General features: G+C 25.4%; 1 protein-coding gene across 1 annotated transcript; it reads left to right on the top strand.

Moving 5' to 3' along the window:
* Window positions 1–276: 276 nt before the first annotated feature.
* Window positions 277–1,888, top strand: OCT59_001222 (uncharacterized protein; the record flags this gene model as incomplete). The annotated part of the gene is made up of 2 exons (XM_066139405.1): window positions 277–533; window positions 617–1,888. The coding sequence occupies 2 exons, from the start codon at window positions 277–279 to the stop codon at window positions 1,776–1,778; spliced, it is 1,419 nt and encodes a 472-aa protein (XP_065988811.1). The 3' UTR covers window positions 1,779–1,888.
* Window positions 1,889–19,604: the final 17,716 nt, after the last annotated feature.

The following is a 19,604-nucleotide window of genomic DNA, read 5'->3' on the forward strand; positions in this document are numbered from 1 at the left end:
AACTAAATTAGTAAAATTTTCCTTCCATAGCACGATTAGCATAACAACCAATTACAAGGACTATCACTATTAAAATGAAGATCACCTGATATCGTTAACTATATAGCGTGATCTGTATATGGTGTCAAATAAAAAATTTGTGATACTGATACTTTTTCGTCGGACCGGATCTAGCCAGAATTTTTCAAATATAAAATATAAGGGTTGTCATTTAATTTTAAATTACCAAACCTTTTACACTTTCTTTTTAATAAAAAAAAAAAAAAATTTCTTATAATGAATGATAATACTTTTTTACCAAAATTATCACAAAATTTACTTGAAATTTTAGAAGATAATGAATTTTATGATGTTACTATCGAAGTTGGTAATGACCCTTACGTAAAAATATTTCGCGCTCATATAGTCGTTTTATATTATCGTTCTCCTTATTTGCGTAGAATTTTGTCAACCAATAAAAAGCAAAATGATGAAATTTTGGTACATATTAAACTGCCAAATATTTCACCTGAAATTTTTCAAATAATCTTAAGGTGAGAGAGCGCAAGTTATATATAATAGGTTAGGAGTTTTTTTTTTTATTATTATTATTTACATATTAATTTTTTTTTAATAGATATATTTATGGGGGAAAGCTTTCTTTAAAAGAATATGATACATCTGATATCATTAAAATCATGGTCGCCGCCATTGAACTTAATCTTCAAGAATTAATCACTCATTTACAATCCTTTTTGATCGAAAACAAAAAAGATTGGATAGAACAAAATTTTAATTTGATATATCAAACAAGTTACGGGAATAATTCTTTCTCGAGATTACAAAATTTTTGTACAGAATTAATGTCTAAAGAACCGGAAAAAATTTTTAATTCAATCGATTTTATTTCACTTTCAGAAAATTGTTTGATTTCTCTTATTCAACATGATAACTTTCAAATGGATGTTATTAAAGTTTGGGAACATATACTCAAATGGGGTATTGCTCGAAATCCTGAACTTACTTCGGATCCTTCAAGTTATTCAAAAGATGATTTTAACATTTTAAAGAATATCTTAGAACAGATTATTCCCTTTATTAAATTTTATAATTTAACTTCTGGAGAATTTTTGGACAAAGTATATCCCTATAAAAAAATTATACCTAAAGAATTACGTGAAAACTTGGTTAAATATTTTTTGAATCCTAATAATCAATCAGTTAAAAAATTCAATAACCCAAAAAGTATTGATTCAAGGATAATTACAATACAACATGCTGAATTAATATCGAAATGGATTGATAGATTAGAAATTACTGACAAGATAAAAAATTCATATGAATTTAAGTTGATTCTTCGTGGATCTCGTGATGGATTCTCACCTAGTAAATTCCATGAAACCTGTGATAATCGATCTCATACTATATTGATCATTAAAGTGAAAGATAGCAACGAAATTCTTGGAGGATATAATCCGATCATGTGGACATCTGATATTACTTGGGGTGCTACCAAAGATAGTTTTATATTTTCTTTTAAAAATAAGAATGATATTGAAAATTATATTTTAAGCCGCGTAAAAGTTGAAAAATGTGCTATAATAAATGGCTATAATTGCGGTCCATCGTTTGCTGCTGGTCTTATTATAGGAATTATGAATGGAGATGATATTCACAATAATAATATTCATAATAGGGGTTATTGTAGGAAAAATATTATTTATGAAAAACCAATTAGGGAAACTGTAGATGACTTCGCTTTAGAAGAATGTGAAATATTTCAAATTACGAAATGTTAGCCATTCATTCAACAATTAAAATGGTAGCATAAATGTTTAAGTTCTTTTTTCGGACCGAATTTAACCAGAATTTCCCAATTATAAATAAAGTTGATCATTCAACGTTGCCAATTTTTTTTCTTGCTTGATGAGACAATATACTTTTACCAAACAGGCGTCTTTTTTAAACAACATACAAAAAAAAAAGAAAAAAAATAAATAAATAAATAATTTTTAATATTCAAATCAGGTATATCTATGGAGACAGAACTTTCTTTAAAGAATATGATCCTCCGGATATCATTAAAATCTTGGTCGCCGCCAGACGCCGGTGAACTTAGTCTTCAATAATTGATCGCTCATTTACAATCATTTTTAATTAAAAACAAAACAAATCTGGTGGAGCAAAATTTTAACTTGATATATAAAATAAGTCTTAAATGATTCTTTCTTGGAATCGATCGACCGTATGGGAAACTAATGGTAGGTTCGGCGCCACTGAAGACAGTTTTATATTCTCTTTTAAGAATAAAGAGCACACAATATTATATTTTAAGTCGGTAATACTTGAATCATATGCTATATTCAATAATCTCCATACGGTCTTGTAACGAGACAATTATTACAATAAGTTATTGTAGGAAAAATAGTAGTTATGAAAACCAATTAGGAAACTGATGATATATTTTCTGTAGGAGAATAGAAAATATTCAAAATTATTTAATATTGATTTTATATTTTAGAGGTTAAAAAACGTTCATTAATGTTTTTGTTAGAAATTAGAAATTACTAAACACATAATATCATTGAGTTGTTGGTCAGCACTATAATTCTTACCTACATTACTTTTTTTATTGTTGGCTACCTATAAATTATAAAAAATTTATTAATATTACGCAAATTTATTGGAATGAAACAATTAAATATTGTTTCATTGAAATAATTAGCACGATATAAAAAGTTAGAGTGCAAAAAGTGATTGGTTACTCATTCCAATTACTAACGTGACCATTCAAAAAAAGTGTCCAATCGGGATAGTACAAATTGATCAGCGCCAAAATGCGCAAGCGGCTTATTGCTTTTTTTTTTTTAAAAAAAAAAAATGTTGAAACTCGACAGAGGCTTACTTTTCCTAATATTTGAAAAATTAAAATATTATAAATATTTACTAAACATTGTCCAAAATAAGAAGACTAACTGTGATATATGCTTTGAAAATTTTGAGTAATCACCTGCAACCTTACGAGAATTTCATTTGGATTTATGAAGTAATTTCTAGATAGGAAACTCATTTTAGTAAATGTATCACCTCTCCACAACTTTAGATAACTGGTCTTTAGGGTGTTTATTTTGTAGTCTAACTGACTGCCCCCGTTGGTTTAACCATTCTTAACGGACTAAAAAGGACAAATTAAAATTACTACTCGCAACCATATGAGAATTTTCATTTGGAGATAATTGGAATTTAGCAATAAAGTTTAGAATCATTTTTGAAAGTTGGAAATGTAAAAAGATTTTGTAATTTATTCATGGGTGAAAGATTACGAAAAGTTAGTTAAAAACTACAAGGGTGAAGGAGTAATTATATAAAAGTTTATTTCTTAATCATTACACTATTTTATTATAATATTATTAAATTTTTGTCATATAAAATTATTTCTTTGAGTGAAATTGGTAGAATTTTTCTAATAGAAAAAAATAAAAAAAGGATCATATATTATCTAATGTAGTTAAGCAACCTTACGAGAATTTTTATTTGAATTTTTTTAGTAAAAGTTTAGAAACATTTTCTAAATGTTGGAAATATAAATTTTAAATTTGCTCATTGTTATGGACAGATAATTATGAAAAGTTGGTGTGCTGTAAAAAAAAATTCGCTTCTCAATTCCTAAAATTGTGCAACTTGTACGATGTTGACTAAATAAATAAAAAAACATTATGAATAGTTCATAATACATTTGGGCGTTGTAAGCAAGTGTTACTATAGATTTATTTAATTTGTAATTGATCAAAACGTAAATATAAAGTCAGAAATTAAGAATTAAGGGATTAAACTAGAATAAAGCTTTTAAAAGAATTCTTAAGTATCTCCCTATAATTCTCAAATGATAAATAATTTTTTTAATTTGTTATAGTTACAATTAACTTCTTTACTGTAAGTAATGAATTTTTAGCGTAAGTTTTATATAAAACAACAATAATAAAATTTTATGTTTCTAATAAAGTTATTATGAGATTAAATAAGTATTTGTTTTTATGTGCTTTTTTTTAACGAAACCTGTTTATTAATTACGTTTTCTATTTAACCTATTTTACTTTTGATATTATATAATATAAATTATTAAATATTTATTTTATTAAACGAATTGTTAGGAAGTATTTTCGTCAATAATTCAATATTATGAAAATTCATCATTGAGGCTGAATCACTTTATTTATGTTGGCTATGTTTAAAATATTCAAAATTTTCATTCGATCCTACATTATATGAATGTCATAATGAATAGTCTGGTATTGATGTTTTATATCTTCATCTACAAATACTTCCTACTATATAGGTAAATATATTCGATTTTATTGTCTGCGGTTAAATGAGCTCCAGTCTTTTGTTAAAAAAAAAATCATTATAAATTTGTCATAAACGTAAAATAAATAAAAAAGAATAAAGGAAATAAAACATACCAAATCTTTATGTTATATTATAAACCTCTTTGGCAAATGACTAACAATCACAAAAATCATACTATATAGCAACATTTTCCACATTACGAGTCCCTTGATGTCTCATACAGTTAATTGGCTAAATTTTTCAATTTTACCGAGTAATAAAAAAAAACAACTAAAATCAAAAATAAGATAAAATAAAACAAAGTTAAAGAGATTTACCGATAAGAAACATTTCAATAATATCCTAAATGGAAACTATCAAAACTAAACATATATAAAATTATTTCAATAAGACTTCTAATCCGTGATTTTGCTGATAGCATCGCAGAATTATAATAATTGCTATGTTATTTCTTACATTAATGATAGCTTCTGCTTCAATTGTGTCAATTTATACTAATTTCTTTTGATTTATAAAACATATTCATTAAAAAAACAATAGTAATTAATTATACTAAAATAATAGAATTTTAAATAATAAAAATTCGTAGCATTTATATTAAAGTCTGAGCCAGGTTTGGTTGATAAATATGTATCTATTTTAATTCCAGGCTTCAAAAATAAAGGCAAATACAAGATTCTTTCTTGATTAAATGAAAAATGTTATTATTTCATTATCATTATTTAAATTTAAATAATATAAAACATTTTTAAAACTATTAAACTTTTGTACTTAGTGGCTATGGATTTGTGTACAATTTTGGCTTTGATATCATTTTGTGGCAAAGTTCTGGATATCATATTATAGGTAACTTTGAAGTAAACAAAATAATCTAAACCTGATTTCATAAGTTATTTAATATATTTCATCTGATAACTATAAATAAGTTCAAAATTTACTTGTCTGATTATTAATCCCTTTTTTTTCCTTTTTTTAGAATCCTTTTTTTTTTTTTTATTTTTCAACTATGAAAATATAGTGTACTTAAATTATTTTTCCTCTTTAATAGAGATATGATAAAAGAATTTTTATAATAAACCAGTTATATTATGTAAGGCACACATTATACATAATGGTTTTGTGCATAACTAACAAAGCCATATGTACTTATGTAAAATATAATGATAGTAAGAGCTGTTATGAAAGACCATATTTACTCTACTTTCAATCACATTGTGTGGAAATATAAAGCAATGTATACTGTACTACCATAACTGGAGCCTTATATATAATCTCTGAACTTGATACAGTAATAATGTTCTCACAACTCTGGACTGTTGTTGTTTAAGATTTCTTTACTCATCATATACAGTATAAATGTAAATTGAAAGAGATAGAAGTGATAGAAAGAGAAAGTATGAATGAAAGAAATATGAAATGAAAGAATAAAAAAAACAGTTAAAGAAGGATATTTTTTTTTATCCTGATGAATATGGTATTGCTATTGAACTAGCATCAAATTCTATATGGTGTTGGTTGACAAAAGCTGTACATGGTACAAGGCAAAAGTTGCCATCATCATCATTAATCATGAAGACTCTTTTTTACTACATGAACTCATCTGATGGAGAATTAGATCTCATAATATAATGTAGGAAATATGAACAATCTCTTCTAATCTAAAACCTACTTTATTTAAACATGACTAAAATTAACCAAACAAATATTTTTTTAGTCAATTTGTTTAAATATAATTTTATTGTTATAAATTTAACTAGAATCATTTATAACATAAATCATAACTTCAAAACTGGCATTCTAAATATTCTATATATAAATCAAATAACAGAGGAAAATAAATTTTATATTTTGTATATATTTAGAACCACCTGTAACTGAATGACACAACATTCAAATTCAGTTACAGGATTATTACTTCAATTGAAGAAGAAACTAGCAAGAAATAATAGACAAATATGAAAAGAGCATATCACTTTTATATACTTCACAAATTTTCATAAACTGAACACATAAATGCAGAATACACTATATTGATTGGATAGAATTATATACTTATGCTGTGAAAATAATAAAATTATCAATATACATTGATAATATCCTCATTCATATTAAGAGATTAAATAATATAATTAAACTATAATTGCAAAAATCAGAAAAAAATCAGTTAGAATATTAATAAATACAAGTATATCCGTCATCTAACTTGTAGTATTACTCTTTAAATTCTATAAGACCATCTTTATATATATATCTCTATTTTGATTGGTAAAAATGATAAAATCATCAATATTCAATCAATTAATTATACATGGTGTTAAACATTGCCAGACGGAGATAGTTAGACATCATAAACCTTCATGATGACTTATTAGATCATGTTTCAAATATGCAGGTAGTCTACTGATAAATTCATCTGCTATTTACTTAACTGATAGAAAGTTAGCACCAAGAGTCCAGTTTCTCAAAAATACCACTGAACAACAACAGCAGTATATCAATGGTGAAGAGGCCGTGATAGATATGAAAACAAAACAAAACAAGAAAGAAGCTAATATAGCTAAAGATAAAAATGAAGATTCATATTTAAATAATTTCTTATATGATAATACAACTAGAATAAATTACATTTTTCTGATTTTAAGTATTACTATTTCAATACTAATAATATGCAATTAAATTACAAATACAAAGTCAAAATTTACTGGTAAATTCATTTATTACCATTACCAACTTTCAATCATTAACTTCCTCTCCTAATCCTGGAAAAATCCTTTACTAGTGATGATTAATAAATTAAAAATCATTGAATGATTGTGATTATCCCATATTTTCTACAATTGAAAATATATGTAATGATTTGGAATCAAAAGTTGTTGAATGATTGTATATTCTCAACCATTAAAATTACAACAAATTATTATTAAAGCGTAACAATCTTTGTAGATTTTATGGACATAGTGGAAATGACTGCCCAAATTTAGATAGTTGTTTTGCAGGACATTGTTATAACTGTTGGGACTGGTCATAATTCTTCAAACTGTAAGAGAAACATAAATGAGAGATATAACTCCATCAGATTTAATTAGTGATAATTGATGAATTAGAAGTTAATATTAAGAGAAAAATTTAAATATATTTTCCCAGATTTTATTAATCCATCATAATTAGTAAAATGGAATGACTATCTTTATTAAAATACAACAATAGATTAAAAAAAGTATACCATTTTAATACAATTCATCAAGCTTTTTACAGAATTCATTTAATATTAAAATAATAATGAATTAATAGAAAATACATGAAAAAGGAAAAAAGTTAAGCTTTCAGCCAAAAGGAATGATGCAATTTCAGATTTGAATGAAAAAGTTGCTAGAATCAGGGCTTTGGAGATGGATCAGAAGTTAAATGCATGTATTTTAGAGAACAACATAATGATATTTGGATTTTATTTCAAGATATATTTATGTTACAAAAAGTGATGGACCACCTTTATTTACACAATGCAAAAACTAAGTCTTTACAAGAAGTTTTATCCCATTTTCAATTTGATAACAAATATTTGCATAAATTATTAAACAAATCAAATAATATAAATACATATATACCAACAATAATTTAAATCAACCAATTACCCAAATCACATTTTAATATAAAAGGCAATAAAAAAAAGGTTAGAAAAGAAAACAAAATAAGAGCACCAAATGGACAAGAATGGAATCATTTTATGATTTCACCACTATTTACAAACATATCAGAGAATTATTCTTTTTAACTTTAAAAAATATGTTTATGTATTTTTTTGTTAATTATGACTTGGAAAGAATGTAATTTAGCATCACTTTATATTGAAAAGAAACTTATTGTGGTTGAGACATGAAAATTTGGAACTTCACCTATAAATGTTAATCATCAATGGTTATACTCCTTCAGAACTCACTATTTCTCATCAAACATATTCAGACCTCATTAATTGTTATTTGAATTTTAGTTCATCAAAAAAAAAGTGGCAATTACAGTATACATAGTCAACATGCTACTTATTCAAACAATATTTATTCTTCATTATGGATTATATCAACTTCTACATATATTCCACATGAAATAATTATAATTTTTATTAGTTTTTTCCCTTCTATATTCCTTATATTACCATAGTGAATAAGTTTCTTATAAAATAAAGTGATTTATACAACACATTTAATCACATTTCATTACTATTAACAGAAATCAAATATGATTTAGATTATCAACTAGTAAAAACTTTAAAATATATAATATATGATTAAATTTATCAAGAATCATATATACTCAACAACTACTCAAGATCTTACAGTATTGAAACCACCAGTCATAGTGACATCTGGATTATGGGCTGGTGGTAATTACCATCATTCCTACTGTGATCTCATCCTAAAATATGCGGATCAGAGCCCTTTCATTATACTAGATATTTAGATTAATGTCAGGCTTCATCCAAGACTTATAGATACCAATTCCAGTTCATGTTCCTAATGAACCATTATTATTCCCATATATTTACAGATGGAAAAGCTGTATATTCTATTGTGAATTTCAGACATAATTCTGGAAAGAAGATATAAGGAATTATTGAATATCTATAATTAATTATTTAAAATACATGAACAAAAAGACAATATATCATTTAATTTATATAATTTAATTAATATTATATAATTATATAATTAATACTATATAATTAAATACTATTTGATTTTAATGCAATACCTGCTATAGGTATGACAAACATTATGGTAATAGGAGTGACTCTCTTTCCTTCCATATTATCCCTAACTGTTTTCTTTCATATATATATATTTCTTGATTTTCTTCTTCATTTTCTTAATTTTCTTAATGCATTTACTCATTCTATAATATTATTTCTTTCATCTTCTCTTTCTTTTTACAAACATAAAATTGACTTAATAGTTTATTTAAAAAATACTCCTAAAGATTCCCAATAGTTTAAACATTATTTACTACACATAATGCAAAAATTAGTTACTTATTAGCTAATAAAACAAATTTTTTTATAAATTTTTTAATTGATTTTATTTTATACATTTATATTTAATTTAGATGAAACAGCTTTTTTTTTAATCAAAAATAATTCTAAAAAAAAAAAATTTAAACATATGAATTTGATATGAAAAGTTTCTTATTTAAGGAATAATTTTTTAAAGAAGAGGGACTTATTTTGGTTTGCATGATACATTTTTTAAAAAATTTTTTCATCATGTTAAAAGCAAAAAAATTAAATTTGATTATCCCGACTCTTACAATGGAAATTCAAATTAAAAATACAATATAAAGATGTTAACAATGTCCTTGATAGTCAAAAAAAAACAAATTTTACAAGATTCAAAATATATATATGCACAAAATACAACTATTTATCACATATCTCAGTTTAATGGATGCATTAATGAAAAAATTACTGGAAAAGGTTCAGAAAAACTTTATGACATCATTCTTTTAAGTTTTATATGATCACCCCATATATCTCTATTTTGGTTGGATATAATCATGTACTGTGAAAATGATAAAATTATCAGTATTTTCAGGAATTGTTCAGGTCTATTACTATTCACTTAACTGTTCAAACTAGAAACCAGATAACAATATACAATTACAATCAAACTGAAAATCAGTCAAATTTGATTATTGCAAATATTATCATCTACTTTATAGAATCATTCTTTAAGTTTTATAAAACTCTCTCATTTCATGAACTCTCATGGTATAATTCACAAGTCACCACCAGAACTGTTCACATATATTCAAATCTTACCTTTTTTATTTTACTGATATACTTTAACCATTCCACTCATAGTATTAAAAAAAGACAAAAATACAAAAGACTTCTTCAAACATCCAAATATAAGTTCCAATACTTGTAGAGACTTCTTTCAAATTACAAAGGAAAGAAAATTTTATATTTTGTATATATTTAGAATCACCTGAACTGAATGACACAAGATTCAGATTCAGTTACAGGATCATTACTTAGATTGAACAAGAAACTAGCAAGAAATAATAGGCAAATATGAAAAGAGCAATTAGGTTTACTAGTGAATATCTTTTTAGAAGTTCTCAAGGGTCACTGACATCTAAAATCAAAGAAGCTATGTTCAATATGTATATGTTTTGAGAAACACAAACTCCTGTCAATAAATACAAATTCTAAAGAGTCAAAAGGCAAATTTTATATACTGAACACATGAATGCAGAATACTCTATATTGATTGGACAGAGTTATATGCTTATGCTATGAAAACAATAAACTTAGTAATATTCTTAGGAATATATTGATGATAAACTTATCCATATTTAGAGATCAAATCATAATATAATTAAACTATGATTGCAAAAATCAGAAGAATATCAGTTAGAATAAATACAAGTATATCATCTAACTTATAGTATTACTCTTTCAGTTTCTCAAAAGCACATCCATATGTCCACTGAAAAACAACACCAGCCTAACAAAGACCAAACAAAGAAAGAAACTGAACATCTATGCAACAGGGAATGCATTTCCCCTTTTTTTGAATTACTAGTTCATATATTTTCCTCCTTTTCAAATTTCTGGTTCAGATATTATCCCCATTTTCAATAAAATATTTCAAGGATGGCTACAAATCATCATACTGGCAAGAAGTGCTGATGATGCAATATTAAACTTTTTAAAGCGTGTTTATTGCTTTTTAAATGAAAATTCATATAATAGTATATTAAATAATTTCTTATATAATAATACAAACTAGAACTTATTATATTTTTCTGATTTTAAATTAGCTAATCTCAAACACTATTTCAACTTCAAAGAATTAATTCAATATACTAATAATAGAAATTAAATACAAATACATAGTTACTGGTAAATTCATTTATTACCATTACCAACTCTCAATCATTAACTTCCTCTCCTAACCTGGAAAAATCCTTTGGCCAGTCAAGTTATTAGTAATGATTGATGAATCAGAAGTTGTTGAATGATTAATATTATCTTATTTTTTTCAACAACTACAATACAACAAATTATAATAACAATTGACAGAAGTTATTTAAAATATTACAGCTAATATTAAAGTGATGCTTAAATTTATTTCCCATAAAATAGAATGGACTATCTTTATTAGAATACAACAAGGATTAAAAAAGTATATCATTTTAATACAATTCATTAAGCTTTTTTTACAATTTACACATTAATGATATAAAAATAATAATAACTTCAAACAATGGAATTTTATTGAAAGAGAATTTTAGCAACAAAAAAAACTTAAATCAACTTTGCAATTTTTTAACATATGGCAAGTTGATAGAGTGCTTATTAAATAAGCTGATAGAATTTTATCACATTTTCAATTTGATAACAATTATTTGCATAAATCACTAAACAAACAAACAAATAATATAAATACATATGTACCTGCTTTTGAAGTGACAGAACTGGTAGCAGAAATAAATAGTGAAAATAATGAAAGCAAACAAAGTGAGGAAGTCGATGAAATTGTTATTGGAGAGGAAGGGGATACAATGATAATTCAAATCAACCAATTATCCAAATAACATATTGACCCATTAAAAAAGTGTTAAAAGAGAGCAAAAATAAAATAAGAACACAAATGGATTCTTACCATGTTTCTCTCAATAAACCATAGTTTATCTCTGCTTATTCAAACAATGGTTATTCTTCATCATGGATCATATGGACATTAAGTAACTTCTATATATGCATATATTCCACATAAATAATTATAGTTTACAAAACAAATTTTATAGTTTCTTTTTCACATTTCCTCTCTATATTCCTTAGACATCATAGTGAATAATAGTGGAAAGTTTCTTAAAAAATAGAGTGATTTAAACAACACATTTAATCACATGTCATTACTATTAATAAAAATCAATGATTTAGGTTATCAAATAGTAAAAATTTTAATATAATATAATATATGATCAAATTAATCAAGAATCATACTCAACGAACTACTCACTTAAGATGTGCATAACTTTAACCTAATAGATTGTCCATTCACTTACCTCTTATCATCACAACTTTTTGAATTTCAAAACACAAATAATCCATTTCCAATAGCTAGACACATTTAATCTGATACCCAAGTGCCTAATGTTAATTTTTATAACATAATAGTTCTGAACTACAATTTTCCTGATGAAGTTTATAATGAGGATAATCAGAACATGAAAAGTGTATGATGTGGAGATGTATCACTTCTTGGCAAACTGGCTTAAATGCTCTTACAGTATTGAAGTCATTAGTCAGTGTGACATCTGGTATATGTTGGGCTGATGGTAATTACCATCATTCTTACTGTGATCTCATCCTAAAACATACGGATCAGAGCCCTTTCATTATACCAGATATTCAGATTAATGGCAGTCTTTCATTCAAGAATTAGATACCAATTCCAACTCATGATTCTAACTTAGAACCATTATTATTCCCATGTATTTACAGATGGGAAGGCTGTATGTTCTATTGTGAATTTCAGACATGATTCTGAAAAGAAGATATAAGGAATTATTGAATATCTATAATTAAATATTTAAAAATACATGAACAGAAAAGACAATATATTATTTAATTTTATAATTTAAAAAAAAATTGTTACAAATAAAAAATATGTATTAAAATAATAATATTAAAATTAATATTGCATAATTATATAATTTAATTAATATCATATAATTATATGTGGGTTCCATGGTCACCTGATAAAGAAAATACACCAATCAGCAAATATTGCACAATCTGAGGAACCAATTATTATTTCCCTCAATGCAAAAGCCACACCTTTTACTCCTAGAGGAAAGAACAGGCGAGTTTCTTATGCAGAGATAGTTAGGGGCGTGCCAGAAATCAGCTGATTTCTCTCAATTAGTAGCCTTATTTGAAAAATCTGTATATCCTTCACAGGATGAATACAGATTGGCGACTGAAAAGTATTTAAAAGATGAAAACCCGAAGGGCCAACAGCAACAGCTCCAATAACAACAACAACCCAGGAAGTTCAACCTTCGTTCCAGCTAGTCTCTGAGCTGAATGAAGCAAAAAAGTGGTGGAAAAATACTAACTTATGATGAAATTAGAAGTAGGGCTGCGCAGTCGGCTAAGAATGATACGTTTTTAAATAATATCTACCTAATGAGTCAAATTGACCACTCGACAGTGCACACGCGGGGTACAATTATGTATGATGAGTGGTTTGTGATTTAATATTATTAGAGTAGTCAAAGACATCTTCCAAATTTGCATCTTCACAAAAGATACCCATACAGTATCTTTTTCTAGATACCTACTGGTGAATTCTATAGATTTCTTTGATCATTATGATTTTTATTTGAGATTGTTACACGGTGGTGGTCTCTAAATGAAGACAGACGTAAAATATGTACATACACATATTTATATACACGTATGACATTGCCGGAAAAAAAAAGAAAATGAATAAAATTAATTGACTGGCAGAAAAGAAAAAGGATTAATTGTTAAATTTTTATTATTTTTTTTTATTTTTACTTCTACTTTATATATTTCTTTTTCTTTTATTTTTTTTATTTTTTTATTATATTTCAATTAATAAAATATTTGAACTATTGATTTTGATACAATGCCTGCTATAGCGGTATAAACATTATGGTAACAGGGGTGACTACATAAACAGTTAAGAACATAGATGGAAAGTCAGTTCTTGACTTTTGATAGAAGGAAATCTGAAGGAAAAAAAACTGAAAGATTTTTGTTAGAAATGAGACACAATGCAAACATTAGTTACTAAGCTAATAAAACAAATTTTTTTGTAAATTTTTTAAAAATATGGTTTTTATTTTTGTAAAAAGAAACCTGATTTTATTTTATACATTTATTTATATTTATTTAGATGAAACAGCTTTTTTTTTAATTAAAAATAATGTATATGTTTATTTCAAATTTTAAACATATGAATTTAGGGAATAGTTTTTTAAGGGGGAGAGAATTATTTTTTGGCTTGTACATTACTACATTTTTTTTTTAAAAAAAAAAACAATTAAAAGAATATTTTAATTGATGTAAGAAATTTTTTCTTTAATTTAATTGTAAAAATAGTAATTTTTTGAAGATTCAAAAGATAATGGGCTTCAAAAATTCAATTTAAAGATTCAATTCTTTTATTAAAATTTTTTTTTAATTTGATAAAAGATATCTAAATTTTTTTTTTTGATAATATAATAAAGTGACTTGTTTATTATTTTGAGAATTTTTTTTATTGAGCTACAAAATATTTGTTATATATATTTTATATTTGTATTATATTGTCCAACTCATTTATTTATGTATTATTATTTAACAAACGAAAAAAAGATTTTTTTTTTATCCCGTACAGCTGGTGCAACACGCCCATCAAAGCTAATTTGATATCGTTTACAGGCGAATCTAAGGGACTAAGAAAAAAAAATTTAAGTTGCTTTCTTATTTTTATTTTTATTTTTTTAAAAAAAGAAAACAATTAATAGTAATTGATTAATGTTAAAGAAAAGGAGGAAAAAAAGTGAATAAAATCAAAAAATAAAAAAAAATAAAACTATTAGTAATCAAAAAAAAAAAATGAGGATGGGGAAAAAATCATAACTATCTACCGGAATCTGCATTATTTTAAAATTTCTCAATCTACATTTTTCAACGAAAAAAAAATTAATTATAATATATCATGTACGAAAGAAATTTGAAATATCAACATAAAACGGCACATACATTTTTTATTTATGAGTTCCCAGTTAAAAGATGAAAAGAAAAAATTGAAAAAAAAATTAACTAAAAAATATATTTTTGCTTTGAAACATACCTACCAAAAGTCTAAAGAAGTTAATTGAAGCTTGATAACTAAAAAAAAAACTAAACAAAAAAAAATTCCCCCAAAGTAAAAGGAATCAAACCTAATATCTATAGATAGCATATGAACTGATTGATGAATGATTGATAACCGATTGGTTGCCAATTGTTACTGTAAAATCAAAATGATTATGATAGAATAATCGAAATTTTGGTCATTTTTTAATGTCTTTAAATAGAACGAACAATTTTTAAAAATACCAGAATTTTACGAGAGAATGATTATTAATTTTTATATTATCTTATTTTGCCATAGAATGATTGGATATAAATTTACCGATCAAATGGCAATTCGCAGGTGATCTTATTAAAAAATAAAAAAGTATAAGACTTTTGATATGATGAGTTGTGGGTGAACCTTGGTGTCAAATTCAACATTAAGAAACGAACAGAGCGAACAAATTTTAATGTTAACGTTAAAAATAAAATTTGTGCTCGCCAGGTATTCCTTTTGGATGACGATCATCATTTAGTCATGCTTACATAACTACATAACCCAATTTTCCATTGTCTCAAAATCTTTCCTTTTTTAATGTTTTAATGCCATTGTACCCATCTAACAACTAATCTTTTTTGTTTTCAATAAATAATTTAAAATAAATTTATAATCATTCGCAATTATTTTGATAAAAAAAAAATATTATAATAACTAAACGAAATTCTTACGAGCATATTGTAGAATTCATGCATAAATTTTATAAATAAAGTTTATTGCGTTAACAATTTAATCCGAGTCAAGCTTGGCGGGGCTCGAGTCACTCGAGCTCTACTCGAGCGTCTTTTATCATATTTGTCGTATTTATTCTACTCGATTAAATACTTTAATAGGAAAATTTGCCCTTAACAAATAGAATTGTTTTATTTATAATATTCATTTAACTATATTTTTGTTCAATAATAAAATTTACCGTTAAGTAATTTAACCTTAAACTTACATTTGTTAACTTTTTTGTAATGCTGATTCTTGGCAATTAGGCTGTAATGCAGTGAAACACGTCAACTTATCACCCGCGCTTATTGATATATTAATGAATTTTCAATATTTTTATATTAGGTCTTTGATGAAATGACAGATTCTACTCATAAAAAACATCATAGTAATATTTTTAACATATTTTTTGTATGAATTCTTTGTACAAGTATAGTTTTTATTATTATTATTTATAATATATATTTAAAGATTGATGGTTCATCAAATTTTATCCACAAAAATCACTATAGTAACATTTTAAATATGTGTTTTATATGAATTTTTTGTATTAGTATAATTTATTATGATTATTGTAAATATAATCCTAATACAAAAATAAGTCTGTTGAAGGAAATCCACCACGGACTACTGGGAGAAGGAGACGAGGAAGAAGTAATTTTATTTGCCAAAGGGAGGAAACAAAAGTTGCGAAGTTTTTGCACTTCTAGTGCCAGTTTGATGGCCCGCGTTTAATTCCATCTTCTATGAGATTTTCCTCCGTCAGCAGGTGGGAAAGACAAAGTCATCAATTTTTGTATGTGCAGGAAAATCCTCCTTATCAAGAAATAAGTTTTTCTCTTTTAAAAAGAGATCTTTGGTATAAGACATTTTTAATAGTTTTAAGTTATGCAATAACTAATTGACTGAAGCTCATCTTACCTGTTAAAAAACTTGGTATTTAAGAAGTATGAAAGAAGAAGCATGTATCATCAAGGGAGAAAACATACATTTTATCTCGTATAAAACCCTTGACATTGAACATATATTTATGTTACCATCACGTGACTGCGACGCAAACCCCTGCAATATTAAGGAATAACGTGGGATAATTATCAAAATCAACATAATAATTATTGTTCGTCAAATAATTAAAATAATATATAAGAATTTAAGATATCCGCTTTAGAAGCCTATGACTCAAAACCCAGTCCAGCAAATATTAATCTAAAGTTTGGGCCGAGGTTAACGTTATTAATTCTGGTCGGATTTTCTAGTTATTCTGATCAAAATTTGACCGTGGATTTTACGAAAAAAAAGCATATTTTATAATTAATTTCCTTCAAAAATCGTGATTATAAACGAGATATAAATATAATTTTATTTGTATCCATTTAAATCATTAATATTATGTATTTTTATATTCACTTTATATGGTACCTTTGCGACTTCAGTTTGGGATATTTTAAATCAAATGTACTATATATGAAAGAAACCTGCGTATAAAGTTTCAAAATTAATAACAAAAGTCACATCGAATAAAGGGTTTGACACATTCCGAGATACTAATAAAACGAATAATTCTTGACGTTCGACCTTTTAATATTTTCACATGTTATAAAAAAAAAGACTTATGCAAACAATGATCTTTCACACTGACGACAAAACATTTTAAAATACAATTAGGGATTTTTGTTGTTTCGAATTTTTTATATTTCGTTTATTATCCTAGCTGTTACGTTTTCACGTTTTAATATCCTTCATAAGTACGAACGGGTTTAACGGGTTTAATATCGATATCGAATTATAACGGAAACGGAATCGTAGCGGTTGATCACGAATTCGAAGAATAAAAAGAAATGAATATTGAATATTGCTATATAATGAATAAATTGACACTTTCTATATACATAAAATATTTGATAAAAAAAATTATTTACATAAATTAAATATATACAATGCAAAATAAATTAAATGAAAATTGAAAAAGTGAACTGGATATTAAATAAAATAATTAAAATAATTAGTAAAATTTTTTTTTAAAAAAAAAATAAAACGAATATTATAATATAAATATGATATTTACGTATATGCAGTGTGAGTTTATATACAAAGTGGAAAAAATCGAAAGAATACGATAAAAAACAATTGGTTAAAAATCGATAAAGGAAAGTGTGCGGCGGAAATCACGAATTCAAATCTTAAATTTTTAAAATCTTAAAGAAAGCTGAAATCTAAATAGACTTAAAAATTTATATTTGATTTAATTAAAAAATAATTTATTTAGCACGAAATTAAATAATTTAATTTAACTAACCATGCAACAAACCTTTTCTTAAATCTTAATTGCTTAAATGTTCTTATAAACTTATGGTTGGCATATGGAAAACATATACAACTTGCAATCAAATAAATTATAGCTGCTTTTTATATTTAATCTGGACTCATGCGCAGTTTTAGGGATACATATTAAATAATATAATGTTAAATGAGGCATCATGGGGTGTCACATAAATAATAACGCGATGGAAGGTTCCGCGCCTTTATTATTATAACTCATTGAAGATTATTTATTTATAAACATAAATAAATAAATTATTTAATAAAAGTAATAAAAGCTGATTAATATAATACTGTATAAGTTTAGTCTATAATGTCTGATGACACAAAAACCGAAATGGCCGTTTCAATGTATAAATAAAATGATAATTCAGGATATTTGTTTCAAAAATAATTTATTTATTTTCAATACTCGGTATTCACTCATTAGGATAATCTATCAAATCGATTTTACGAACGTTCTCAATAAAAATGAAAAAATTCCATCATTCTTTTATTCTTTTGTACTGTAGAATCTTTATAGTGAACGGTTTTTATTGTAATTTTTCACATTAAGGAATTTTGTTATGATCGTATGATCCGATGTCGGTTCCCTGACTCTGCAGTATCACCTTATTAATGCTTCCATTTGGAAATGTATTTGCGGTACTTAGTATGTTCTGTATAATATTAAATCTTTTATCTACTCAAAAACCATCTTTGCAAAATAAATTAATGATCGGCTAATCTAGTCATAATTATCTCTTTGATTTTATTGGTCTCCTTAAACAATAGCTCATGTGAATTGCAAATCCTAATAACTCGGAGGATAATTTTTCCGTCCGAATGTTTTGAACTTAAAATTTTTGTACCAATAAAATTCTAAAGTCCGATAAGTCCGATCAACGTATCTACTATTTTATTTTAAAACTGCCAGATCAAAGTTTGAGGCTTCCACCCCTATCATCATCTATTGGCCCTTCTCTAATTAATAATATATTCCTTTATATGATAATATACAACAATGTATATTTATGTATATTATTAAGAGTGATTTATATCTTCTTAAAAAGTAAAAAATGGAGACATCTTTGTTACGGAAATTTTAATGGAATTGACCGACCATTACAAGAGACAAACTAACTAAATCGATAAAAAATTAAATTTGATAAAGTTCGATTGGATGACTCAGATTTTTTTCAATACGAAATTTAATCAGATCGCTTTTTAAGATCAATCACATATGGCATAAAGCCACATCGCTATTAGATTAGACAATCTCTTCGAGTAATTTTTTTCTATTATCATATTTATCTTTCTCCGCCTCTTCGTTATTATTAAGCCACGTAATTG

This window comes from Rhizophagus irregularis, chromosome 1 (assembly GCF_026210795.1).
Source record: "Rhizophagus irregularis chromosome 1, complete sequence".
In the NCBI taxonomy this organism is placed as follows: domain Eukaryota; kingdom Fungi; phylum Glomeromycota; class Glomeromycetes; order Glomerales; family Glomeraceae; genus Rhizophagus; species Rhizophagus irregularis.